This window comes from Peromyscus californicus, unplaced genomic scaffold (assembly GCF_007827085.1).
Source record: "Peromyscus californicus insignis strain IS unplaced genomic scaffold, ASM782708v3 Scaffold_8__1_contigs__length_139910024, whole genome shotgun sequence".
Taxonomy (NCBI): domain Eukaryota; kingdom Metazoa; phylum Chordata; class Mammalia; order Rodentia; family Cricetidae; genus Peromyscus; species Peromyscus californicus.
In genome coordinates, this window is record NW_026294606.1 from 86,984,546 (window position 1) to 87,009,672 (window position 25,127).

The 25,127-nt window shown below is 64.7% G+C and overlaps 1 protein-coding gene, 1 long non-coding RNA gene and 5 other non-coding genes across 7 annotated transcripts; 6 read left to right on the plus strand and 1 right to left on the minus strand.

Annotated features, from left to right (window-relative positions):
* Positions 1 to 216: 216 nt before the first annotated feature.
* Crlf2 (cytokine receptor like factor 2) lies at positions 217 to 7,279 on the plus strand. The gene is made up of 8 exons (XM_052727600.1): positions 217 to 385; positions 3,067 to 3,169; positions 3,320 to 3,477; positions 3,888 to 4,021; positions 4,414 to 4,576; positions 4,714 to 4,825; positions 5,057 to 5,141; positions 5,341 to 7,279. Exons 1-8 carry the CDS (start codon positions 217 to 219, stop codon positions 5,566 to 5,568), a joined length of 1,152 nt encoding a protein of 383 aa, XP_052583560.1. The 3' UTR covers positions 5,569 to 7,279.
* LOC128103338 (uncharacterized) lies at positions 256 to 2,254 on the minus strand. The gene is made up of 3 exons (XR_008215677.1): positions 1,079 to 2,254; positions 466 to 577; positions 256 to 365 (listed from the first exon to the last, which is right to left on the minus strand). It is a non-coding gene; the product is annotated as an uncharacterized LOC128103338 (long non-coding RNA).
* Positions 7,280 to 9,972: 2,693 nt separating the features above from the next.
* LOC128104788 (5S ribosomal RNA) lies at positions 9,973 to 10,091 on the plus strand. Its single transcript, XR_008216094.1, has one exon. It is a non-coding gene; the product is annotated as a 5S ribosomal RNA (ribosomal RNA).
* A 3,489-nt stretch (positions 10,092 to 13,580) lies between these two features.
* On the plus strand, positions 13,581 to 13,699 carry LOC128104866 (5S ribosomal RNA). The gene has a single exon (XR_008216158.1). It is a non-coding gene; the product is annotated as a 5S ribosomal RNA (ribosomal RNA).
* A 3,480-nt stretch (positions 13,700 to 17,179) lies between these two features.
* Positions 17,180 to 17,298, plus strand: LOC128104873 (5S ribosomal RNA). The gene has a single exon (XR_008216164.1). It is a non-coding gene; the product is annotated as a 5S ribosomal RNA (ribosomal RNA).
* Positions 17,299 to 20,776: 3,478 nt separating this feature from the next.
* Positions 20,777 to 20,895, plus strand: LOC128104884 (5S ribosomal RNA). The gene has a single exon (XR_008216170.1). It is a non-coding gene; the product is annotated as a 5S ribosomal RNA (ribosomal RNA).
* A 3,483-nt stretch (positions 20,896 to 24,378) lies between these two features.
* LOC128104896 (5S ribosomal RNA) lies at positions 24,379 to 24,497 on the plus strand. Its single transcript, XR_008216173.1, has one exon. It is a non-coding gene; the product is annotated as a 5S ribosomal RNA (ribosomal RNA).
* Positions 24,498 to 25,127: the final 630 nt, after the last annotated feature.

Below are 25,127 nucleotides of genomic sequence, written 5' to 3' on the forward strand. Positions count from 1 at the left end.
GAGCGTGTGGGCACCCGGGGACTCCCGCCTTGCCGTGTCCGTCCGTCCGTCCGTCCGTCGGTCCTCCCCCTCCCCTCTCCCCCTCCCCACCCCACCCCCCGCCGCGGTTATCGCGCGGCGATCTATTAGTCAGTCCGTTATCGCCCATCAGCTCCTCAGTCAGCGCAGCTTCCGCCGCCTCCGCCGCCGCCGCCGCCGCCGCCGCGACTTCCCCAAATGAGAAGAAGCCCCGGGGTTCGGGGGCAGACGCGCGCGACCGGGTGTCCGTCCGTCCGTGCGTCCCCGTGTCCGTCCGTCCTTCCCGCCGCCATGAGCGTCCCGACCTGGTCCATCGCGGTCATCCTCCTGCTGCAGCTCCCACGGACCTCGTGGGAGGAGAGCGCGGGTGAGCCGGGGGTGGGGTGGGGGGGTGGGAGGTCCAGCGGGAAGGGGGCGCCGGGGTCACGTGGTTGGCGGCAAACTCACGTGGTGACCCCCGGGGGATCGGGGGTCGCGGGGGTCGCGGAGGGCGCTGGCGACGTCACCTGTCAACGGCGCTGGGATAACAGCTCATCTGCATGTGCCCATATGTTAATGCCTGTCGGAAGGTGGGCTTCGGTAGGGTGCTTGTGGCTCAGTACATAGGGTGCCTGCAGCTCAGTACATACCGTGCACCTCAGTACATACTGTGGGTCAGTACATACTGTGTTTGCAGCTCAGTACATACCGTGCACCTCAGTACATACTGTGGGTGCTGCGGCCAGTATAAGGTGCCTGCGGATGAGTTGGCAGGGTGCTTATAGCTCGGTTGATTAGACCATAGTTCAGCGGGCAGAGTGCTTATTGATTAAGACATAGTTCAGCGGGCTGAGTTGCTTATTGATTAGACCATAGTTCTGCGGGCAGAGTGCTTATAGCTCGGTTGATTCGACCACAATTCTGCGGGCAGAGTGCTTATAGCTCGGTTGATTAGACCAAAGTTGTGCGGGCAGAGTGCTTATAGCTGGGTTGATTAGACCATAGTTCTGCGGGCTGAGTGCTTTCAGCACTTGACGCGGCCCAGAACCCGCCCCCGAGACCACGTGGTCCCGTCACTCACCCCGACGTGGGCGGAGCCACGCGTTCTCAGTCTCCTGGTCACAGGTCAGCTTCCGCCCTGGCGGCTGATGTCACCGCCGGGCCCCGCCCCCTCGGGCATTTCTCCGAGAAACCGGCCGGATCCGGTTCCGGCTGCGGGGGTTTGGGGGTGGGAATGGTAGATGGGCCCGGGGTCACGTGACGGGGGTTGTGGGCGTGTTCTGCGCTTGCTCTTGAGTGGCCGACGGTCCTTCCTTCTCGCTGGGTCACTCGGGTGCTGGGTTATCCTGGGGCTCAGTACTCTCGGGGCTCAGTCCTCCTGCGGCTGAGTACTCTCTGGGCTGACTACTCTCGGGACTTAGTCCTCCTGGGCCTGACTGACTACTCTCGGCGCTCAGTCCTCCTGGGGCTCACTACTCTCGGGGTTCAGTCCTCTCCCGGGCTCACTACTCTCCCGACTCAGTCCTGCGGGGGCTCGGTACACTGTGGGTTCAGTCATCCTGGGGCACAGTACTGCCAGGGCTCAGTACTTTCTCTGGGCTCAGTACTCCCGGGGCTCAGTACTTTCCGGGCTATATTGCTCAGTACCTCTCTCACCCGTCACAGATTTCGATAACAGATAGATTCCTGGAAACTCCACAGTAAAATGTCAGAGGTTTCCGGACACGGGAGGTCCCGCCCCCCAGGGGCCTCAGAGTGACAGGCCAGCGGTGTTGACAGAGGAAGGGCAAGTGCTTGTGAGTCGGCCAGCAGAGTGCTGAATGCACAGTGGGTAGAGTGCTCGGGACTCAGTGAGTGTTCCGGCTCTGGAGGAGAGGAACCCCGGCTGTCTGGAGCCAGGTGACACCTGCAGCCGGGTGCCCGAGGGAGGGAACGGGCGCCCACAGGATGTAGCAACCCCGCTCCTCTCCTGGAGCTTTGCTCCACCCCTGAAGGACTTCCCAGCCCAGCTCTGCCACGGCTTCTCTTCCTCAGCTTCAGCCTGCTCAAGGGGAAGCCTGCAGAAATGGAGGGCCTCCTCGGCTCTGCGGGAAAGTGCTGCTTTTCCTGCTCAGTCCTGCTCAGTCCCCCTAAGGGACGCCTCAGCAAGGTTCTTGTGCTCTGCTCCGCTGCACAGGTGAATGAAGATCTTCACCCAGGCGAGCGGCTGCCCCTGCCAGGGTGGGAAAGCGCAGCCCACACCCGGACAGGCAGACGGGCTTCTCCCGGGCTTCTTAGGGGCGGAGCTTCTCCAGGGAGCAGGGTTCCTGCTCGGGATTGGTTAGCTTCCCTGCTCGGGGATTGGTTAGCTTCCCTGCTCCGGGATTGGTTGGTGTACTTGGTCAGAGGCAGAGATGGCTCTGGGTTCAGGGTGTGCTTCTCTCACTGGCTCTGGGTTTAGGGTGTGTTTCTCTCACTGGCTCTGGGTTCAGGGTGTGTTTCTCTCACTGACTCGGGTTCAGGGTGTGCTTCTCTCACTGGCTCTGGTTCAGGGTGTGCTTCTCTCACTGGATCTGGGTTCAGGGTGTGCTTCTCTCACTGGATCTGGTTCAGGGTGTGCTTCTCTCACTGGCTCTGGGTTCAGGGTGTGCTTCTCTCACTGACTCGGGTTCAGGGTGTGCTTCTCTCACTGACTCTGGTTCAGGGTGTGCTTCTCTCACTGGATCTGGGTTCAGGGTGTGCTTCTCTCACTGGCTCTGGGTTCAGGGTGTGCTTCTCTCACTGGATCTGGTTCAGGGTTTGCTTCTCTCACTGGCTCTGGGTTCAGGGTGTGCTTCTCTCACTGGCTCTGGGTTCAGGGTGTGTTTCTCTCACTGACTCTGGTTCAGGGTTTGCTTCTCTCACTGGCTCTGGGTTCAGGGTGTGCTTCTCTCACTGGCTCTGGGTTCAGGGTGTGCTTCATTCACTGGCTCTGGGTTCAGGGCCAGGATGGGTTTCTTTAGCCAGCCCTTTTTCCCTACACTGGTAACTCAGTGGATAGAGTGCTGGATGCTATGTGGCCTCTGACGTCACTGGTCACATGCTCCCCAGGTGATGACTTCCGGGTCAGCATCATCTGTTTCAACCTGGACACCATGGAGGTCACGTGGGATCCCGCCTACCATGTGGGGGCCAACCTGAGCTTAGCATTCCGGTGAGTGGCTGCCTCCCATGATGCTCTGCTCTCCGGCATGATGCTCTGTTCCTCCCATGATGCTCTCTTCCCATGATCCCCTGCTCCCCTCCCATCATCATCCCCTCCCATGATCTCCCACTCTCTTCCCATGATGCCCTACTCCCACAGCTACAACCTTGATCCCCTGCGGAGCTGCCCCCGCTATGTCCTGTCAGCGGGAATCACTTCCGGGTGCATCTTCCCCGCCCGCCGAGCACGACTGGAGATCCACATCCGGAAGGGTGAGGTGTTGATCTACAACCGGAAGCGACTGGCCACAGCCTACCGTGAGTACCGGATGTGGGGGACAGGGCCTCCATGGAAGTGACATTAGGACCCAGATGTGGCAGGGGGCGTGGAGTGTGGAGGTAGACAGGGGTCACACAGGGGTCACCTGGCAACTTGGGGTCATGCTTGGGTCACATGGGTTAGTAGGGGGTCCCAGGGGTCCCATGGTTGAGTTGGAGGTTATATAGGGGTCACGTGGGCATAGGGGTCATGCAAGGGTCATGCAGGTCCCTCCGAGTCACACAGGGTCACAGAGGTGCATAGGGGTCACACAGGGGTCTCTAGGTGCCTAGGGTCATGCAGGGTCAAACAATGGTCATGACCCCAGTGGTCATGACCCAGCGGGCCTCCTAGCATCCGCTCTGACGCCTCCATCCATCAGTGACTCACAGCCATCCCCCTCCCCCAGTGAAGCCCCGTCCCCCAGGGAACATGACCTTCCATTGGCTGGAGGACTCCGTCCAGGTCACGTGTCCAGACCTTCCCTACAGCGGCCTAGTCTACGAGGTCCAGCACCGAGGAGCTAGAGACCCCACCTGGGAGGTGCGTGACATCACCGGGATCCCAGCATGCTCGGGAGTCCTCTGTCAATCAGTAGTCAGTCACCTGTCAATCCGTCAATCACCGGCATATCTATTGCTCATGCTGCGTCCTGTCAATCATCCGTCCATCGATCAGTACCCCTCTGTCATTCGCCCGCCCATCTGTCAGTCACCATCAATCGCTCTCTTAGTCACATCCCATTCTCATAGTCCTGCCTCCATGCTCATTCATGTGACCCACCATCTAGGTTCTGACCCCGAGGTCCTGACCCCTCCACCCCTACTTCCAGGTCGGGTCCTGTTTCTGGGACAGGTGCTCTCCTGAGCCATCTGTCCTGGGGATAGTCTGTGAGGGAGACTGAGTCACAGCACCATCACATGACCCGTCCACAGACTTCTTCCGCGAACACATGTAATGTCACAGTGGCCGGAGTCGACCACCAGCGCTGCTACGACTTCCGGGCCCGGGTCACCACAGAGGAATCCACGTACGGCCATGAGACACACCCAAGCGACTGGACCCCTGTGACACACTGGCAAGCTGCAAGGCGCACAGGTGACTTCACGGGAGGGTCAGGAGTCCCAGGAGCAGGTGACTGACAGGCAGTAGATGATTGACATCTAGCCGCTGCCATGACCCGGGCAAACATGACTCTCCTCGTGGGTCATGTGACCCCTCTCCCCCAACCCCAGAGTCTTGCCAGGAGCCTCCTGCCCCGGCTTTCCCGAAGTTCCTGGTTGCATGCAGCCTCCTGACCCTGCTGACTTCGCTGCTGCTGCTGCTGTCTCTGTGGAGGCTGCGGAGGTCAGGGCACAGGGCCGGGGGAAGGGCGCATGGTCACGTGGTGGAGGGCGGGGGCCACGTGCAGATCCACAATCCCCCCTGGGTGTGACTCATGGTCATCACTCGGCCTCAGTTCCCCCTCCCTGACCTGTCTGGGTTACGCACCATACAGTGTCTGCCAGTGAGAGAACTTCAAGGCCACCCTGTGTGACGTCAACCCTGTCCCCTCAACTCCTGCCCCTGCCCTTTCAGGTTCAAGAATATGCTGATGCCATGTGTGCCCGACCCCAAGGGCAGCTTCCCGGGGCTGTTTGAGAAGCACGGTGGGGACTTCCAGGTGATCGCCAACCCAGCCTCCCATGATCCTTCACTCCTTACCAACCCCACTTCCAGTTACTCCTATGATCTTCCACCCTATTTCCCAACTTCCTGTTCATCCCTCCCATGATCCTTCACTCTCTACCTACTTCCCCTTCCTGGGCAAGCAGGTGTCATTGTGGCCCCACCCCTAATGCCATCATCTTTTGCATTCCAAGGAGTGGATCAGTGACACACAGCATGTGACCCTGATGGCAAAGCCAGAAGTCTGTGATCCCACAGAGGAGGCACTCGTCCTGGAGCATCACGGGAAGGGGGAAGAGCCTGAATGGGACAAGGATGCTGGGTTTCCTGGCCTTACACGGGAGGGCTTGAGGGGCGGAGACCTGGTGTCTGTGGGCGGGGTCACTTTCATGATGGACAGCGATGCCTATATGACCTTGTGACCCTGGCGTGACCTTGGGCACTGTGATAGTGTCACAGCCAAGATGAGTGTCCATGGTGTCAGTCATCCATTATTTCCCGCCCACACCCCCTGTCAATCATCACTCAGGATATTCTCATAGCCCTCTCAATCATTCCTCAGGACATGCCCACAGCCCTCCTGTCAATCATCGCTCAGGACATGCCCACAGCCCTCCTGTCAATCATCCCTTAGGATATTCCCACAGCCCTCCAGTCAATCATCCCTCAGGACATTCCAACAGCCCTCCAGTCAATCATCCCTCAGGACATGCCCACAGCCCTCCTGTCAATTATCCCTCAGGACATGCCCACAGCCCTCCTGTCATTCATTCCTCATGACATGCCCACAGCCCGCCTGTCAATCATCTTCAGGACAATCCCACAGCCCTCTTGTCAATCATCCCTTAAGACACTCCAACAACTCTCCTATTGGCCAACCCACCAAGTTCCCACCCCACCAATCAATATTTGGGACTGTGAGGAGACCAGAGTTCCAGTCCTCCTGAACATGGCAGGTTCATGGCTGGAGTGACATCATTCAGGGGCATCACAAAGCCTCTGACCCATCCGCAGTAGGGAGCAGACCAAACTGAGAGCAAGATTGAGGAGACAACAAAGAAGTGATCACATGACCCTCCAGGACTTAAAAGGGCTACAGTAAGGCCCCTTAGGAGTATTCCAAACTCAGCACCACATACTGGAGTACTCAACATGAAGCACCGACCTCTGGAGTACTCAGCATCAAGCACTAGGAACACATCGTAGCAGCAGTTTAATAAAAATCCACAGGCCCCTAAAGAGTACTCAGAATTCAGTGACATAACCTGGACTATTGAGACACAGGATCATTTCTCTCCTTTACGGGAATCCAGAACTCCCTTTAAAGTAATGAGCATTCAGAACTACGCTCAGGAGTACTCAGAATCAAGCACTACGTATCCTCAGGCATCAATAATCTAGATGTGACCTATGAAATTTCACACATTTTAAAATAATTCTAACACACCTCCAAATATGAGTCACAGATGGCCCGAAGACTCACTGCCTGTATTTCCTGAGGATCACTTTCCATACGAAGAAATCAAAGTCAGATGATACAAGTGTCAGACAATCAACAACCCCCACTCTGGCACATCTTCATTCTGGCTCGAGAAACCACTCCTCATGTGGCTTGGCCTAGTGTGTGAACTTACATGAGAGGGAATCCACAAGAGGTGGTGGACTCCAAGGCTGGGACATGCTGGTGGCTGTGACTAAGGGAGTCAATGGCAGTGTGTGCTCACGGGCCAGCCTGCGGGTCTACCTGCCTGCCTGAGTGTGTCATCTTTGGGTATGTGCATAGGTGAGTAGGTTCGTGTGAGTGCATGTGTTCGTGCAGGCCGAACTGTGAGCATGTGTGCCTGTGCACAGTCATTCCTGTATCATTGCATGGTTCTTTTGGGGGGAGAGGGCTCTAATGTGATTGTATGGGTGTGTGTGTGGTCCCACTCCCGTGCATCTGTGCAAACCAAAACCTGGCTCCTTAAAGCATGCCTGAGGGTCTGTCTGTGTGGGAGGGAACTCTTGCCTGGGTGTGTTACCCTGTGGGCGAGCATGTATGTGGAGGCCCGACTGTGTGGGTGTTGCACTAGTGCGTGCATGAGTGTAACCCAAATGAAGTGGTGCCCGGGGGGGCTGCGACATGCTGGTTGGGGGGGTACTGAGTGTGTCGCCAGTGGGATGGTTTGGCAGAGAGCCGCGTGTGTGCGTGTGTGTGTGTGTACCAGCGAGCGCACACACACCCGGGCCTCTGTGCGTACACCCGCCCTGGCTGGTGCGTGAATGTCTGAGTGTGTGTGTGTGGACACACATGCCGAGTGTGATTCCGTGTGGGTCAGCATGTGTGGCGAGGCCGGCGTATGTGCGTGAGTGAGTGTGAGTCCACGTGAAGTGGTGCCCTCGGGGGCTGCGCGGGTCGTCGGTGGGATGGGATGCCAGAGAGGCGCAGTCGGATGCCTCCCGAGCCCAGAGGCCAAGGCCTGGGCAGAGGCCAGTAGGAGTCAGTAGGGTGGTGGCCTAGCAGAGCAGCCAGGTCCAAGATGGGCCTGATCTGGAACCTCGTGGTCCCAGGGTAAGAGGAAGTCAGGGCTCAGGCAGGCGCTGTCCAACTAAGCCGGCGGCGACGGAGGCGGAATTCTCTATGGCAGAAGCCAGTCGGTCCCCCAGAGCGGAGGGATCCGTGGTGCTGTGCTTTGAGAGGCCATCCGTCCCACGGCACACAGTCCGGTCCGGTCCAGCCACGAGAAGGTGTCGCGCAGGCATGCTCCGACCCTTGGCTCTTTCTTGATGGAGGCAGCGTTGGGTGGGTACGTGGCCGGGTGTCACTAAGAGAATTCTGGCCCCGTGACCTGCCTCTACGTAGCCCCACCGTCCACGCAGCTGAGCGCCAAAGAGACCCGTGTTCCAACTTGCCCTGGACATCCTTGCCCCTTTATGTTTGTGTGGCTAGGCTTGGGATTTGTATCTGGGTGTGGATGTGTGCACGAGTGTCTGCATGTTTGTGCCTCTGGTTTTGTAGGCTCTGGCTTGGCTTGGCTGTGCGTCCGCCTGCTTGACTGTGCGGCCGGCCGGCCGGCCCTCCTTGCTCAAGCACCGGGTGCTCCATCAATTGAAGACAGACAGACTTTCTGGCTGCAGGGCCCTGCCCGAGCTGTCTCATCCATTGGAAGGGGAAGACATTCCCGAGTTCGGGCCTAGACACACGCTCCCCTCCTAGTCCGGGACTCTCCATAGGACGGGACTCTCCACAGGCAAGGCAAGGTGGGAGGCCCGATGGCCGGGTGGGACTAAGGATAGATAGCCTCAGATTTTCCTGGCCCGGGCGGGGCCTGCCTCTGCCCCCACCGTGCACGCGCACAGCACCAAGACCCAAGTTCCAAGGTCCCTGGGACCCATGGGCCCTGGAGCATCTTGCGCGCCGCCCAGCGAGACATTCTCCCTTCTCCCGGGCGCCTCCGCCGCCGCCGCCGCCGCTTCCCGGGGAGGGAGGCGTCTTCCACAGAGGAATGGATGGACCGGCTCGCGGTGGGCGTGGGCTGGGGTGGGGACAGAACCCGGAGCCCAGGAGCTGGCGTTCCAAGTTCCAGAGAGAGAACCAAGGTCCATCCTGGATGCCCACACCCCCACCCGAGCTCTCTCAAGCCCGATCCCAGCCGTCCCGTCTTCCTGGATTTTCCAGGAGGGAGGGAAGTGTGTGTGTGTGTGTGTGTGTGTGTGTGTGTGTGTGTGTGTGTGTGTGTCTGTGTCTGTGTGCGTGTGCGCCTGTGAGTGTGTGTGTGTGTGTGTGTGTGTGTGTGTGTGTGTGTGTCTCCTGGGGAGAAGATGAAGAGAAGTCGGAAGGAGCAACGGGAGGGGGACGAGGAGGAGGAGGAGGAGGAGGAGGAGGAGGAGGAGGAGGAGGAGGAGGAAAAGAAGGAGCCCACAGTTCCCCAAGGGTGAGATATGACAGACAGTCGGGGTGACCACCCCATCCATCCAGGCACCACACCTACCTCGGGGGAGCAGCGTCAGGAGGGTGTCCACCCCGTCTCGGCGGATGGATGACCCGCACGATCATGATCCGGCCGCCTTGCCTGCGCCTACCTGGGCACCTCCCCTCCCCAGGAAGCCAGGAAAGAAAGCGTCAGAGCGCAGCAGCCCGGGCCGGGCCACGAACCCCTCCTCCCACCCTCACCCCCACCCCCGGAGGCCACCTCCCCACCCTCCGACCTCCACCTCCCCACCAGGACCCCCACGGGCACAGAAATGGCCTGCGGGTCAGAGGAGGGCTCTAACCCGCCCCAAAGGCCAGGGGCTGGCTACCTGGCAAGATCCCCGGGTGGGGCGGGCGAGTCGGGGACCCAAGGCAGACCCTGCCCCGGAAGCAAGGTCCCGAGGCGTCAGAGCCCGCAGCCGTGGAAACCCGACCGGGGGAGCGGGAGGTGCGGGCGCGTGCACACCGGAGCCGCCCGCCCGAGGCCCGGGGAGAGGGAGGAGCAGGCTTGCGGGCCAGCCAACCTGCCAGGGTCCCGGGTGGGCCCGGTGAGTGCGGCCGGCCGGCCGATGAGGAACGGGAGAGGAGAAGGTCCGGGGAGAAAACGCTGGCCACTGCCGGCCCTGGGCCCCTGCTGCGGGCCACGGGCCACGGGCCACGGGCCACGGGCCAGGGGCCAGGGGCCAGGGACGCGGGCAGAGGGCGGAGGGCTGAGGAGGGCCGAGCTGGCTGTCCCGGCGCGGAGGGGTGTGGCTCGAGCCGGGCTCAGGGGCGGTGGGTGGGGGAGCTGGGCTCGGAGTGTGCGGCAGGCAGGCGAGCCGAGGAGCTGAGCGCAGCGGCCAGGCTCTTGAGGCTCCCGGCGCCGGGCCCCGTCGTCTACGGCCATACCACCCTGAACGCGCCCGATCTCGTCTGATCTCGGAAGCTAAGCAGGGTCGGGCCTGGTTAGTACTTGGATGGGAGACCGCCTGGGAATACCGGGTGCTGTAGGCTTTTTGCCTTTGCCCCTTTTGGCCTTTGAGAGGCCCTTGGCGGCCGCGGGCCCCACCCGGCCAGCCCAGCCCAGGCTGGCCTCTCCGCGTCGCCCTCCCCCTCGCCGGTCAGGCTGCCAATTCTTACCCGGCAGCGTGCGCTCGCAGCCCTCAGGCACGCTGCAAACCCACCAGGGGGGAAACACGCGAGTGGGGATCCCAGGACCCCCGAAGAAGAAGAAGAAGAAGAAGCTAACAATCGGATGAGAGAGGCAGGTCTTGACTGACGTGTCGGCAGCCCAGGCTAGCCTTGCCGTCCACATCCCGGGCCTCCATCGCACCTGGCTGCCCGCCTGGCTCTGCTGGCCTGGCCGGGGTCTGGGAGGACGCTTCCGGCCCGCCGGGGCACGGAGAGGAGGGGGGCGGGGAGGGGGTTTCCGTGGGGCCGAGGGGCGGGGACAGAGCCGCCCACCACCTCCACACACCCTACCCCTTGGAAGCAGTGCCAGAGGAACAAGGCTCCCACTCGAGCCCTCCACCGCCCCCACTCAGGACCCCCACCGGATGGGGGAGGCTGTGCTCAGGGTCGTGCCTGCGGGCCTGCCTGCCTGCCTGCCTGCCTGCCTCCCTCCCTCCCTCCCTCCCTCGCTGAGTGTGTAACCTTTGGGTGCGTGCACAGGTGAGTAGGCCCCTGTGGGTGTGCGTGTGATCGGGTAGGCGGCATTGTGATCGTGTGTGCCTGGGTAGCCTCATTCCTGCATCGTTGCATGTTTTGTGTGTGAGGGCGGGTGCTCGCGTGCGTGCCTGCGTGTGTGTGTGGGGGGGTGCGTGTGTGTGCGTGTGCGCGTGTGTGTGTACGCGCGCACGCACACGCACGCGGGCCTCTGTGCGTGCCCGCGCCCTGGCTCGTGCGTGCGTGTCTGTGTGTGTGTGTGTGTGTGTGTGAGTGTGTATGTGGGGGGGGGCACACATGCCCGAGTGTGATTCCGTGTGGTCCAGCGTGTGTGTGGAGGCCCGCGTGTGTGCGTGCGTGAGTGTGAGTCCACGTGAAGTGGTGCCCTCGGGGGGCTGCGCGTGTCGCCGGTGGGATGGGATGCCAGAGAGCCCAAGGTGGTTGCCTCCAGAGCCCATGCGGAGAGGCCAAGGCCTGGGCGCAGGCCAGTAGGAGTCAGTAGGGTGGTGGCCGAGCAGAGCAGCCAGGTCCAAGATGGGCCGGACCTGGAAGCTCGGGGTCCCAGGGCAAGAGGAAGTCACGGGTCGGGCAGGCGCTGTCCCACTAAGCCCGCGGCGGCGGCGTGGGAATTCTGTATGGCAGAAGCAGGTCCCACAGAGCGGGGGGGTCCGTGGTGCTGTGCTTTGAGAGGCCATCCGTCCCACGGCACACAGTCCGGTCGGGTCCAGCTGCGAGAAGGTCGCACGCGCGCGCTCAGACGCTTGGCTCTTCCTTGATGGAGGCAGCGTCGGGTGGGTGCGAGGCCGGGTGGCCGGGTGGCTCTAAGAAAATTCTGGCCCGGTGACCTGCCTCTACCCCCACCGTCCACGGAGCTGAGCGCCAAAGAGACCCGTGTTCCAACTTGCCCTGGACATCCTTGCCCCTTTATGTTCGTGTGGCTAGGCTTGGGGTTTGTGTCTGGGTGTGGATGTGTGCACGAGTGTCTGCATGTTTGTGCCTCTGGTTTTGTAGGCTCTGGCTTGGCTTGGCTGTGCGTCCGCCTGCTTGACTGTGCGGCCGGCAGGCCCTCCTTGCTCAAGCACCGGGTGCTCCATCCGGTGAAGACAGACAGACTTTCTGGCTGCGGGGCCCTGCCCGAGCTGTCTCATCCATTGGAAGGGGAAGACGTTCCCGAGTTCGGGCCTAGACACACTCTTCCCCTCCTAGTCCGGGACTCTCCATAGGCCGGGACTCTCCACAGGCAAGGCAAGGTGGGAGGCCCGATGGCCGGGTGGGACTAAGGATAGATAGCCTCAGAGAATCCTGGCCCGGGCGGGGCCTGCCTCTGCCCCCACCGTGCACGCGCACAGCACCAAGACCCAAGTTCCAAGGTGCCTGGGACCCATGGGCCCTGGAGCATCTTGCGCGCCGCCCAGCGAGACATTCTCCCTTCTCCCGGGCGCCTCCGCCGCCGCCGCCGCCGCTTCCCGGGGAGGGAGGCGTCTTCCACAGAGGAATGGATGGACCGGCTCGCGGTGGGCGTGGGCTGGGGTGGGGACAGAACCCGGAGCCCAGGAGCTGGCGTTCCAAGTTCCAGAGAGAGAACCAAGGTCCATCCTGGATGCCCACACCCCCACCCGAGCTCTCTCTAGCCCGATCCCAGCCGTCCCGTCTTCCTGGATTCTCCAGGAGGGAGGGAAGTGTGTGTGTGTGTGTGTGTGTGTGTGTGTGTGTGTGTGTGTGTGTGTCTGTGTGCGTGTGCGCCTGTGAGTGTGTGTGTGTGTGTGTGTGTGTGTGTGTGTGTGTGTGTGTGTCTCCTGGGGAGAAGATGAAGAGAAGTCGGAAGGAGCAACGGGAGGGGGACGAGGAGGAGGAGGAGGAGGAGGAGGAGGAGGAGGAGGAGCAGGAGGAGCAGGAGGAAAAGAAGGAGCCCACAGTTCCCCAAGGGTGAGAGATGACAGACAGTCGGGGCGACCACCCCATCGGTCCGGGCACCACACCTACCTCGGGGGAGCAGCGTCAGGAGGGTGTCCACCCCGTCTCGGCGGATGGATGACCCGCACGATCATGATCCGGCCGCCTTGCCTGCGCCTACCTGGGCACCTCCCCTCCCCAGGAAGCCAGGAAAGAAAGCGTCAGAGCGCAGCAGCCCGGGCCGGGCCACGAACCCCTCCTCCCACCCTCACCCCCACCCCCGGAGGCCACCTCCCCACCCTCCGACCTCCACCTCCCCACCAGGACCCCCACGGGCACAGAAATGGCCTGCGGGTCAGAGGAGGGCTCTAACCCGCCCCAAAGGCCAGGGGCTGGCTACCTGGCAAGATCCCCGGGTGGGGCGGGCGAGTCGGGGACCCAAGGCAGACCCTGCCCCGGAAGCAAGGTCCCGAGGCGTCAGAGCCCGCAGCCGTGGAAACCCGACCGGGGGAGCGGGAGGTGCGGGCGCGTGCACACCGGAGCCGCCCGCCCGAGGCCCGGGGAGAGGGAGGAGCAGGCTTGCGGGCCAGCCAACCTGCCAGGGTCCCGGGTGGGCCCGGTGAGTGCGGCCGGCCGGCCGATGAGGAACGGGAGAGGAGAAGGTCCGGGGAGAAAACGCTGGCCACTGCCGGCCCTGGGCCCCTGCTGCGGGCCACGGGCCACGGGCCACGGGCCACGGGCCAGGGGCCAGGGGCCAGGGACGCGGGCAGAGGGCGGAGGGCTGAGGAGGGCCGAGCTGGCTGTCCCGGCGCGGAGGGGTGTGGCTCGAGCCGGGCTCAGGGGCGGTGGGTGGGGGAGCTGGGCTCGGAGTGTGCGGCAGGCAGGCGAGCCGAGGAGCTGAGCGCAGCGGCCAGGCTCTTGAGGCTCCCGGCGCCGGGCCCCGTCGTCTACGGCCATACCACCCTGAACGCGCCCGATCTCGTCTGATCTCGGAAGCTAAGCAGGGTCGGGCCTGGTTAGTACTTGGATGGGAGACCGCCTGGGAATACCGGGTGCTGTAGGCTTTTTGCCTTTGCCCCTTTTGGCCTTTGAGAGGCCCTTGGCGGCCGCGGGCCCCACCCGGCCAGCCCAGCCCAGGCTGGCCTCTCCGCGTCGCCCTCCCCCTCGCCGGTCAGGCTGCCAATTCTTACCCGGCAGCGTGCGCTCGCAGCCCTCAGGCACGCTGCAAACCCACCAGGGGGGAAACACGCGAGTGGGGATCCCAGGACCCCCGAAGAAGAAGAAGAAGAAGAAGCTAACAATCGGATGAGAGAGGCAGGTCTTGACTGACGTGTCGGCAGCCCAGGCTAGCCTTGCCGTCCACATCCCGGGCCTCCATCGCACCTGGCTGCCCGCCTGGCTCTGCTGGCCTGGCCGGGGTCTGGGAGGACGCTTCCGGCCCGCCGGGGCACGGAGAGGAGGGGGGCGGGGAGGGGGTTTCCGTGGGGCCGAGGGGCGGGGACAGAGCCGCCCACCACCTCCACACACCCTACCCCTTGGAAGCAGTGCCAGAGGAACAAGGCTCCCACTCGAGCCCTCCACCGCCCCCACTCAGGACCCCCACCGGATGGGGGAGGCTGTGCTCAGGGTCGTGCCTGCGGGCCTGCCTGCCTGCCTGCCTGCCTGCCTCCCTCCCTCCCTCCCTCCCTCGCTGAGTGTGTAACCTTTGGGTGCGTGCACAGGTGAGTAGGCCCCTGTGGGTGTGCGTGTGATCGGGTAGGCGGCATTGTGATCGTGTGTGCCTGGGTAGCCTCATTCCTGCATCGTTGCATGTTTTGTGTGTGAGGGCGGGTGCTCGCGTGCGTGCCTGCGTGTGTGTGTGGGGGGGTGCGTGTGTGTGCGTGTGCGCGTGTGTGTGTACGCGCGCACGCACACGCACGCGGGCCTCTGTGCGTGCCCGCGCCCTGGCTCGTGCGTGCGTGTCTGTGTGTGTGTGTGTGTGTGTGAGTGTGTATGTGGGGGGGGGCACACATGCCCGAGTGTGATTCCGTGTGGTCCAGCGTGTGTGTGGAGGCCCGCGTGTGTGCGTGCGTGAGTGTGAGTCCACGTGAAGTGGTGCCCTCGGGGGGCTGCGCGTGTCGCCGGTGGGATGGGATGCCAGAGAGCCCAAGGTGGTTGCCTCCAGAGCCCATGCGGAGAGGCCAAGGCCTGGGCGCAGGCCAGTAGGAGTCAGTAGGGTGGTGGCCGAGCAGAGCAGCCAGGTCCAAGATGGGCCGGACCTGGAAGCTCGGGGTCCCAGGGCAAGAGGAAGTCACGGGTCGGGCAGGCGCTGTCCCACTAAGCCCGCGGCGGCGGCGTGGGAATTCTGTATGGCAGAAGCAGGTCCCACAGAGCGGGGGGGTCCGTGGTGCTGTGCTTTGAGAGGCCATCCGTCCCACGGCACACAGTCCGGTCGGGTCCAGCTGCGAGAAGGTCGCACGCGCGCGCTCAGACGCTTGGCTCTTCCTTGATGGAGGCAGCGTCGGGTGGGTGCGAGGCCGGGTGGCCGGGTGGCTCTAAGAAAATTCTGGCCCGGTGACCTGCCTCTACCCCCACCGTCCACGGAGCTGAGCGCCAAAGAGACCCGTGTTCCAACTTGCCCTGGACATCCTTGCCCCTTTATGTTCGTGTGGCTAGGCTTGGGGTTTGTGTCTGGGTGTGGATGTGTGCACGAGTGTCTGCATGTTTGTGCCTCTGGTTTTGTAGGCTCTGGCTTGGCTTGGCTGTGCGTCCGCCTGCTTGACTGTGCGGCCGGCAGGCCCTCCTTGCTCAAGCACCGGGTGCTCCATCCGGTGAAGACAGACAGACTTTCTGGCTGCGGGGCCCTGCCCGAGCTGTCTCATCCATTGGAAGGGGAAGACGTTCCCGAGTTCGGGCCTAGACACACTCTTCCCCTCCTAGTCCGGGACTCTCCATAGGCCGGGACTCTCCACAGGCAAGGCAAGGTGGGAGGCCCGATGGCCGGGTGGGACTAAGGATAGATAGCCTCAGAGAATCCTGGCCCGGGCGGGGCCTGCCTCTGCCCCCACCGTGCACGCGCACAGCACCAAGACCCAAGTTCCAAGGTGCCTGGGACCCATGGGCCCTGGAGCATCTTGCGCGCCGCCCAGCGAGACATTCTCCCTTCTCCCGGGCGCCTCCGCCGCCGCCGCCGCCGCTTCCCGGGGAGGGAGGCGTCTTCCACAGAGGAATGGATGGACCGGCTCGCGGTGGGCGTGGGCTGGGGTGGGGACAGAACCCGGAGCCCAGGAGCTGGCGTTCCAAGTTCCAGAGAGAGAACCAAGGTCCATCCTGGATGCCCACACCCCCACCCGAGCTCTCTCTAGCCCGATCCCAGCCGTCCCGTCTTCCTGGATTCTCCAGGAGGGAGGGAAGTGTGTGTGTGTGTGTGTGTGTGTGTGTGTGTGTGTGTGTGTGTGTGTCTGTGTGCGTGTGCGCCTGTGAGTGTGTGTGTGTGTGTGTGTGTGTGTGTGTGTGTGTCTCCTGGGGAGAAGATGAAGAGAAGTCGGAAGGAGCAACGGGAGGGGGACGAGGAGGAGGAGGAGGAGGAGGAGGAGGAGGAGGAGGAGCAGGAGGAGCAGGAGGAAAAGAAGGAGCCCACAGTTCCCCAAGGGTGAGAGATGACAGACAGTCGGGGCGACCACCCCATCGGTCCGGGCACCACACCTACCTCGGGGGAGCAGCGTCAGGAGGGTGTCCACCCCGTCTCGGCGGATGGATGACCCGCACGATCATGATCCGGCCGCCTTGCCTGCGCCTACCTGGGCACCTCCCCTCCCCAGGAAGCCAGGAAAGAAAGCGTCAGAGCGCAGCAGCCCGGGCCGGGCCACGAACCCCTCCTCCCACCCTCACCCCCACCCCCGGAGGCCACCTCCCCACCCTCCGACCTCCACCTCCCCACCAGGACCCCCACGGGCACAGCAAATGGCCTGCGGGTCAGAGGAGGGCTCTAACCCGCCCCAAAGGCCAGGGGCTGGCTACCTGGCAAGATCCCCGGGTGGGGCGGGCGAGTCGGGGACCCAAGGCAGACCCTGCCCCGGAAGCAAGGTCCCGAGGCGTCAGAGCCCGCAGCCGTGGAAACCCGACCGGGGGAGCGGGAGGTGCGGGCGCGTGCACACCGGAGCCGCCCGCCCGAGGCCCGGGGAGAGGGAGGAGCAGGCTTGCGGGCCAGCCAACCTGCCAGGGTCCCGGGTGGGCCCGGTGAGTGCGGCCGGCCGGCCGATGAGGAACGGGAGAGGAGAAGGTCCGGGGAGAAAACGCTGGCCACTGCCGGCCCTGGGCCCCTGCTGCGGGCCACGGGCCACGGGCCACGGGCCACGGGCCAGGGGCCAGGGGCCAGGGACGCGGGCAGAGGGCGGAGGGCTGAGGAGGGCCGAGCTGGCTGTCCCGGCGCGGAGGGGTGTGGCTCGAGCCGGGCTCAGGGGCGGTGGGTGGGGGAGCTGGGCTCGGAGTGTGCGGCAGGCAGGCGAGCCGAGGAGCTGAGCGCAGCGGCCAGGCTCTTGAGGCTCCCGGCGCCGGGCCCCGTCGTCTACGGCCATACCACCCTGAACGCGCCCGATCTCGTCTGATCTCGGAAGCTAAGCAGGGTCGGGCCTGGTTAGTACTTGGATGGGAGACCGCCTGGGAATACCGGGTGCTGTAGGCTTTTTGCCTTTGCCCCTTTTGGCCTTTGAGAGGCCCTTGGCGGCCGCGGGCCCCACCCGGCCAGCCCAGCCCAGGCTGGCCTCTCCGCGTCGCCCTCCCCCTCGCCGGTCAGGCTGCCAATTCTTACCCGGCAGCGTGCGCTCGCAGCCCTCAGGCACGCTGCAAACCCACCAGGGGGGAAACACGCGAGTGGGGATCCCAGGACCCCCGAAGAAGAAGAAGAAGAAGAAGCTAACAATCGGATGAGAGAGGCAGGTCTTGACTGACGTGTCGGCAGCCCAGGCTAGCCTTGCCGTCCACATCCCGGGCCTCCATCGCACCTGGCTGCCCGCCTGGCTCTGCTGGCCTGGCCGGGGTCTGGGAGGACGCTTCCGGCCCGCCGGGGCACGGAGAGGAGGGGGGCGGGGAGGGGGTTTCCGTGGGGCCGAGGGGCGGGGACAGAGCCGCCCACCACCTCCACACACCCTACCCCTTGGAAGCAGTGCCAGAGGAACAAGGCTCCCACTCGAGCCCTCCACCGCCCCCACTCAGGACCCCCACCGGATGGGGGAGGCTGTGCTCAGGGTCGTGCCTGCGGGCCTGCCTGCCTGCCTGCCTGCCTGCCTCCCTCCCTCCCTCCCTCCCTCGCTGAGTGTGTAACCTTTGGGTGCGTGCACAGGTGAGTAGGCCCCTGTGGGTGTGCGTGTGATCGGGTAGGCGGCATTGTGATCGTGTGTGCCTGGGTAGCCTCATTCCTGCATCGTTGCATGTTTTGTGTGTGAGGGCGGGTGCTCGCGTGCGTGCCTGCGTGTGTGTGTGGGGGGGTGCGTGTGTGTGCGTGTGCGCGTGTGTGTGTACGCGCGCACGCACACGCACGCGGGCCTCTGTGCGTGCCCGCGCCCTGGCTCGTGCGTGCGTGTCTGTGTGTGTGTGTGTGTGTGTGAGTGTGTATGTGGGGGGGGCACACATGCCCGAGTGTGATTCCGTGTGGTCCAGCGTGTGTGTGGAGGCCCGCGTGTGTGCGTGCGTGAGTGTGAGTCCACGTGAAGTGGTGCCCTCGGGGGGCTGCGCGTGTCGCCGGTGGGATGGGATGCCAGAGAGCCCAAGGTGGTTGCCTCCAGAGCCCATGCGGAGAGGCCAAGGCCTGGGCGCAGGCCAGTAGGAGTCAGTAGGGTGGTGGCCGAGCAGAGCAGCCAGGTCCAAGATGGGCCGGACCTGGAAGCTCGGGGTCCCAGGGCAAGAGGAAGTCACGGGTCGGGCAGGCGCTGTCCCACTAAGCCCGCGGCGGCGGCGTGGGAATTCTGTATGGCAGAAGCAGGTCCCACAGAGCGGGGGGGTCCGTGGTGCTGTGCTTTGAGAGGCCATCCGTCCCACGGCACACAGTCCGGTCGGGTCCAGCTGCGAGAAGGTCGCACGCGCGCGCTCAGACGCTTGGCTCTTCCTTGATGGAGGCAGCGTCGGGTGGGTGCGAGGCCGGGTGGCCGGGTGGCTCTAAGAAAATTCTGGCCCGGTGACCTGCCTCTACCCCCACCGTCCACGGAGCTGAGCGCCAAAGAGACCCGTGTTCCAACTTGCCCTGGACATCCTTGCCCCTTTATGTTCGTGTGGCTAGGCTTGGGGTTTGTGTCTGGGTGTGGATGTGTGCACGAGTGTCTGCATGTTTGTGCCTCTGGTTTTGTAGGCTCTGGCTTGGCTTGGCTGTGCGTCCGCCTGCTTGACTGTGCGGCCGGCAGGCCCTCCTTGCTCAAGCACCGGGTGCTCCATCCGGTGAAGACAGACAGACTTTCTGGCTGCGGGGCCCTGCCCGAGCTGTCTCATCCATTGGAAGGGGAAGACGTTCCCGAGTTCGGGCCTAGACACACTCTTCCCCTCCTAGTCCGGGACTCTCCATAGGCCGGGACTCTCCACAGGCAAGGCAAGGTGGGAGGCCCGATGGCCGGGTGGGACTAAGGATAGATAGCCTCAGAGAATCCTGGCCCGGGCGGGGCCTGCCTCTGCCCCCACCGTGCACGCGCACAGCACCAAGACCCAAGTTCCAAGGTGCCTGGGACCCATGGGCCCTGGAGCATCTTGCGCGCCGCCCAGCGAGACATTCTCCCTTCTCCCGGGCGCCTCCGCCGCCGCCGCCGCCGCTTCCCGGGGAGGGAGGCGTCTTCCACAGAGGAATGGATGGACCGGCTCGCGGTGGGCGTGGGCTGGGGTGGGGACAGAACCCGGAGCCCAGGAGCTGGCGTTCCAAGTTCCAGAGAGAGAACCAAGGTCCATCCTGGATGCCCACACCCCCACCCGAGCTCTCTCTAGCCCGATCCCAGCCGTCCCGTCTTCCTGGATTCTCCAGGAGGGAGGGAAGTGTGTGTGTGTGTGTGTGTGTGTGTGTGTGTGTGTGTGTGTGTGTGTCTGTGTGCGTGTGCGCCTGTGAGTGTGTGTGTGTGTGTGTGTGTGTGTGTGTGTGTGTCTCCTGGGGAGAAGATGAAGAGAAGTCGGAAGGAGCAACGGGAGGGGGACGAGGAGGAGGAGGAGGAGGAGGAGGAGGAGGAGGAGGAGCAGGAGGAGCAGGAGGAAAAGAAGGAGCCCACAGTTCCCCAAGGGTGAGAGATGACAGACAGTCGGGGCGACCACCCCATCGGTCCGGGCACCACACCTACCTCGGGGGAGCAGCGTCAGGAGGGTGTCCACCCCGTCTCGGCGGATGGATGACCCGCACGATCATGATCCGGCCGCCTTGCCTGCGCCTACCTGGGCACCTCCCCTCCCCAGGAAGCCAGGAAAGAAAGCGTCAGAGCGCAGCAGCCCGGGCCGGGCCACGAACCCCTCCTCCCACCCTCACCCCCACCCCCGGAGGCCACCTCCCCACCCTCCGACCTCCACCTCCCCACCAGGACCCCCACGGGCACAGCAATGGCCTGCGGGTCAGAGGAGGGCTCTAACCCGCCCCAAAGGCCAGGGGCTGGCTACCTGGCAAGATCCCCGGGTGGGGCGGGCGAGTCGGGGACCCAAGGCAGACCCTGCCCCGGAAGCAAGGTCCCGAGGCGTCAGAGCCCGCAGCCGTGGAAACCCGACCGGGGGAGCGGGAGGTGCGGGCGCGTGCACACCGGAGCCGCCCGCCCGAGGCCCGGGGAGAGGGAGGAGCAGGCTTGCGGGCCAGCCAACCTGCCAGGGTCCCGGGTGGGCCCGGTGAGTGCGGCCGGCCGGCCGATGAGGAACGGGAGAGGAGAAGGTCCGGGGAGAAAACGCTGGCCACTGCCGGCCCTGGGCCCCTGCTGCGGGCCACGGGCCACGGGCCACGGGCCACGGGCCAGGGGCCAGGGGCCAGGGACGCGGGCAGAGGGCGGAGGGCTGAGGAGGGCCGAGCTGGCTGTCCCGGCGCGGAGGGGTGTGGCTCGAGCCGGGCTCAGGGGCGGTGGGTGGGGGAGCTGGGCTCGGAGTGTGCGGCAGGCAGGCGAGCCGAGGAGCTGAGCGCAGCGGCCAGGCTCTTGAGGCTCCCGGCGCCGGGCCCCGTCGTCTACGGCCATACCACCCTGAACGCGCCCGATCTCGTCTGATCTCGGAAGCTAAGCAGGGTCGGGCCTGGTTAGTACTTGGATGGGAGACCGCCTGGGAATACCGGGTGCTGTAGGCTTTTTGCCTTTGCCCCTTTTGGCCTTTGAGAGGCCCTTGGCGGCCGCGGGCCCCACCCGGCCAGCCCAGCCCAGGCTGGCCTCTCCGCGTCGCCCTCCCCCTCGCCGGTCAGGCTGCCAATTCTTACCCGGCAGCGTGCGCTCGCAGCCCTCAGGCACGCTGCAAACCCACCAGGGGGGAAACACGCGAGTGGGGATCCCAGGACCCCCGAAGAAGAAGAAGAAGAAGAAGCTAACAATCGGATGAGAGAGGCAGGTCTTGACTGACGTGTCGGCAGCCCAGGCTAGCCTTGCCGTCCACATCCCGGGCCTCCATCGCACCTGGCTGCCCGCCTGGCTCTGCTGGCCTGGCCGGGGTCTGGGAGGACGCTTCCGGCCCGCCGGGGCACGGAGAGGAGGGGGGCGGGGAGGGGGTTTCCGTGGGGCCGAGGGGCGGGGACAGAGCCGCCCACCACCTCCACACACCCTACCCCTTGGAAGCAGTGCCAGAGGAACAAGGCTCCCACTCGAGCCCTCCACCGCCCCCACTCAGGACCCCCACCGGATGGGGGAGGCTGTGCTCAGGGTCGTGCCTGCGGGCCTGCCTGCCTGCCTGCCTGCCTGCCTCCCTCCCTCCCTCCCTCCCTCGCTGAGTGTGTAACCTTTGGGTGCGTGCACAGGTGAGTAGGCCCCTGTGGGTGTGCGTGTGATCGGGTAGGCGGCATTGTGATCGTGTGTGCCTGGGTAGCCTCATTCCTGCATCGTTGCATGTTTTGTGTGTGAGGGCGGGTGCTCGCGTGCGTGCCTGCGTGTGTGTGTGGGGGGGTGCGTGTGTGTGCGTGTGCGCGTGTGTGTGTACGCGCGCACGCACACGCACGCGGGCCTCTGTGCGTGCCCGCGCCCTGGCTCGTGCGTGCGTGTCTGTGTGTGTGTGTGTGTGTGTGAGTGTGTATGTGGGGGGGGCACACATGCCCGAGTGTGATTCCGTGTGGTCCAGCGTGTGTGTGGAGGCCCGCGTGTGTGCGTGCGTGAGTGTGAGTCCACGTGAAGTGGTGCCCTCGGGGGGCTGCGCGTGTCGCCGGTGGGATGGGATGCCAGAGAGCCCAAGGTGGTTGCCTCCAGAGCCCATGCGGAGAGGCCAAGGCCTGGGCGCAGGCCAGTAGGAGTCAGTAGGGTGGTGGCCGAGCAGAGCAGCCAGGTCCAAGATGGGCCGGACCTGGAAGCTCGGGGTCCCAGGGCAAGAGGAAGTCACGGGTCGGGCAGGCGCTGTCCCACTAAGCCCGCGGCGGCGGCGTGGGAATTCTGTATGGCAGAAGCAGGTCCCACAGAGCGGGGGGGTCCGTGGTGCTGTGCTTTGAGAGGCCATCCGTCCCACGGCACACAGTCCGGTCGGGTCCAGCTGCGAGAAGGTCGCACGCGCGCGCTCAGACGCTTGGCTCTTCCTTGATGGAGGCAGCGTCGGGTGGGTGCGAGGCCGGGTGGCCGGGTGGCTCTAAGAAAATTCTGGCCCGGTGACCTGCCTCTACCCCCACCGTCCACGGAGCTGAGCGCCAAAGAGACCCGTGTTCCAACTTGCCCTGGACATCCTTGCCCCTTTATGTTCGTGTGGCTAGGCTTGGGGTTTGTGTCTGGGTGTGGATGTGTGCACGAGTGTCTGCATGTTTGTGCCTCTGGTTTTGTAGGCTCTGGCTTGGCTTGGCTGTGCGTCCGCCTGCTTGACTGTGCGGCCGGCAGGCCCTCCTTGCTCAAGCACCGGGTGCTCCATCCGGTGAAGACAGACAGACTTTCTGGCTGCGGGGCCCTGCCCGAGCTGTCTCATCCATTGGAAGGGGAAGACGTTCCCGAGTTCGGGCCTAGACACACTCTTCCCCTCCTAGTCCGGGACTCTCCATAGGCCGGGACTCTCCACAGGCAAGGCAAGGTGGGAGGCCCGATGGCCGGGTGGGACTAAGGATAGATAGCCTCAGAGAATCCTGGCCCGGGCGGGGCCTGCCTCTGCCCCCACCGTGCACGCGCACAGCACCAAGACCCAAGTTCCAAGGTGCCTGGGACCCATGGGCCCTGGAGCATCTTGCGCGCCGCCCAGCGAGACATTCTCCCTTCTCCCGGGCGCCTCCGCCGCCGCCGCCGCCGCTTCCCGGGGAGGGAGGCGTCTTCCACAGAGGAATGGATGGACCGGCTCGCGGTGGGCGTGGGCTGGGGTGGGGACAGAACCCGGAGCCCAGGAGCTGGCGTTCCAAGTTCCAGAGAGAGAACCAAGGTCCATCCTGGATGCCCACACCCCCACCCGAGCTCTCTCTAGCCCGATCCCAGCCGTCCCGTCTTCCTGGATTCTCCAGGAGGGAGGGAAGTGTGTGTGTGTGTGTGTGTGTGTGTGTGTGTGTGTGTGTGTGTGTGTCTGTGTGCGTGTGCGCCTGTGAGTGTGTGTGTGTGTGTGTGTGTGTGTGTGTGTGTGTGTCTCCTGGGGAGAAGATGAAGAGAAGTCGGAAGGAGCAACGGGAGGGGGACGAGGAGGAGGAGGAGGAGGAGGAGGAGGAGGAGGAGGAGGAGCAGGAGGAGCAGGAGGAAAAGAAGGAGCCCACAGTTCCCCAAGGGTGAGAGATGACAGACAGTCGGGGCGACCACCCCATCGGTCCGGGCACCACACCTACCTCGGGGGAGCAGCGTCAGGAGGGTGTCCACCCCGTCTCGGCGGATGGATGACCCGCACGATCATGATCCGGCCGCCTTGCCTGCGCCTACCTGGGCACCTCCCCTCCCCAGGAAGCCAGGAAAGAAAGCGTCAGAGCGCAGCAGCCCGGGCCGGGCCACGAACCCCTCCTCCCACCCTCACCCCCACCCCCGGAGGCCACCTCCCCACCCTCCGACCTCCACCTCCCCACCAGGACCCCCACGGGCACAGAAATGGCCTGCGGGTCAGAGGAGGGCTCTAACCCGCCCCAAAGGCCAGGGGCTGGCTACCTGGCAAGATCCCCGGGTGGGGCGGGCGAGTCGGGGACCCAAGGCAGACCCTGCCCCGGAAGCAAGGTCCCGAGGCGTCAGAGCCCGCAGCCGTGGAAACCCGACCGGGGGAGCGGGAGGTGCGGGCGCGTGCACACCGGAGCCGCCCGCCCGAGGCCCGGGGAGAGGGAGGAGCAGGCTTGCGGGCCAGCCAACCTGCCAGGGTCCCGGGTGGGCCCGGTGAGTGCGGCCGGCCGGCCGATGAGGAACGGGAGAGGAGAAGGTCCGGGGAGAAAACGCTGGCCACTGCCGGCCCTGGGCCCCTGCTGCGGGCCACGGGCCACGGGCCACGGGCCACGGGCCAGGGGCCAGGGGCCAGGGACGCGGGCAGAGGGCGGAGGGCTGAGGAGGGCCGAGCTGGCTGTCCCGGCGCGGAGGGGTGTGGCTCGAGCCGGGCTCAGGGGCGGTGGGTGGGGGAGCTGGGCTCGGAGTGTGCGGCAGGCAGGCGAGCCGAGGAGCTGAGCGCAGCGGCCAGGCTCTTGAGGCTCCCGGCGCCGGGCCCCGTCGTCTACGGCCATACCACCCTGAACGCGCCCGATCTCGTCTGATCTCGGAAGCTAAGCAGGGTCGGGCCTGGTTAGTACTTGGATGGGAGACCGCCTGGGAATACCGGGTGCTGTAGGCTTTTTGCCTTTGCCCCTTTTGGCCTTTGAGAGGCCCTTGGCGGCCGCGGGCCCCACCCGGCCAGCCCAGCCCAGGCTGGCCTCTCCGCGTCGCCCTCCCCCTCGCCGGTCAGGCTGCCAATTCTTACCCGGCAGCGTGCGCTCGCAGCCCTCAGGCACGCTGCAAACCCACCAGGGGGGAAACACGCGAGTGGGGATCCCAGGACCCCCGAAGAAGAAGAAGAAGAAGAAGCTAACAATCGGATGAGAGAGGCAGGTCTTGACTGACGTGTCGGCAGCCCAGGCTAGCCTTGCCGTCCACATCCCGGGCCTCCATCGCACCTGGCTGCCCGCCTGGCTCTGCTGGCCTGGCCGGGGTCTGGGAGGACGCTTCCGGCCCGCCGGGGCACGGAGAGGAGGGGGGCGGGGAGGGGGTTTCCGTGGGGCCGAGGGGCGGGGACAGAGCCGCCCACCACCTCCACACACCCTACCCCTTGGAAGCAGTGCCAGAGGAACAAGGCTCCCACTCGAGCCCTCCACCGCCCCCACTCAGGACCCCCACCGGATGGGGGAGGCTGTGCTCAGGGTCGTGCCTGCGGGCCTGCCTGCCTGCCTGCCTGCCTGCCTCCCTCCCTCCCTCCCTCCCTCGCTGA

Coding starts and splice junctions, on each gene's coding strand:
- Crlf2 (XM_052727600.1), top strand. CDS start 217: ATGAGAAGAAGCCCCGGGGTTCGGGGGCAGACGCGCGCGACCGGGTGT. Junction 386..3,066: donor CTCGTGGGAGGAGAGCGCGG/GTGAGCCGGGGG, acceptor CATGCTCCCCAG/GTGATGACTTCCGGGTCAGC. Junction 4,022..4,413: donor CTAGAGACCCCACCTGGGAG/GTGCGTGACATC, acceptor ACCCGTCCACAG/ACTTCTTCCGCGAACACATG.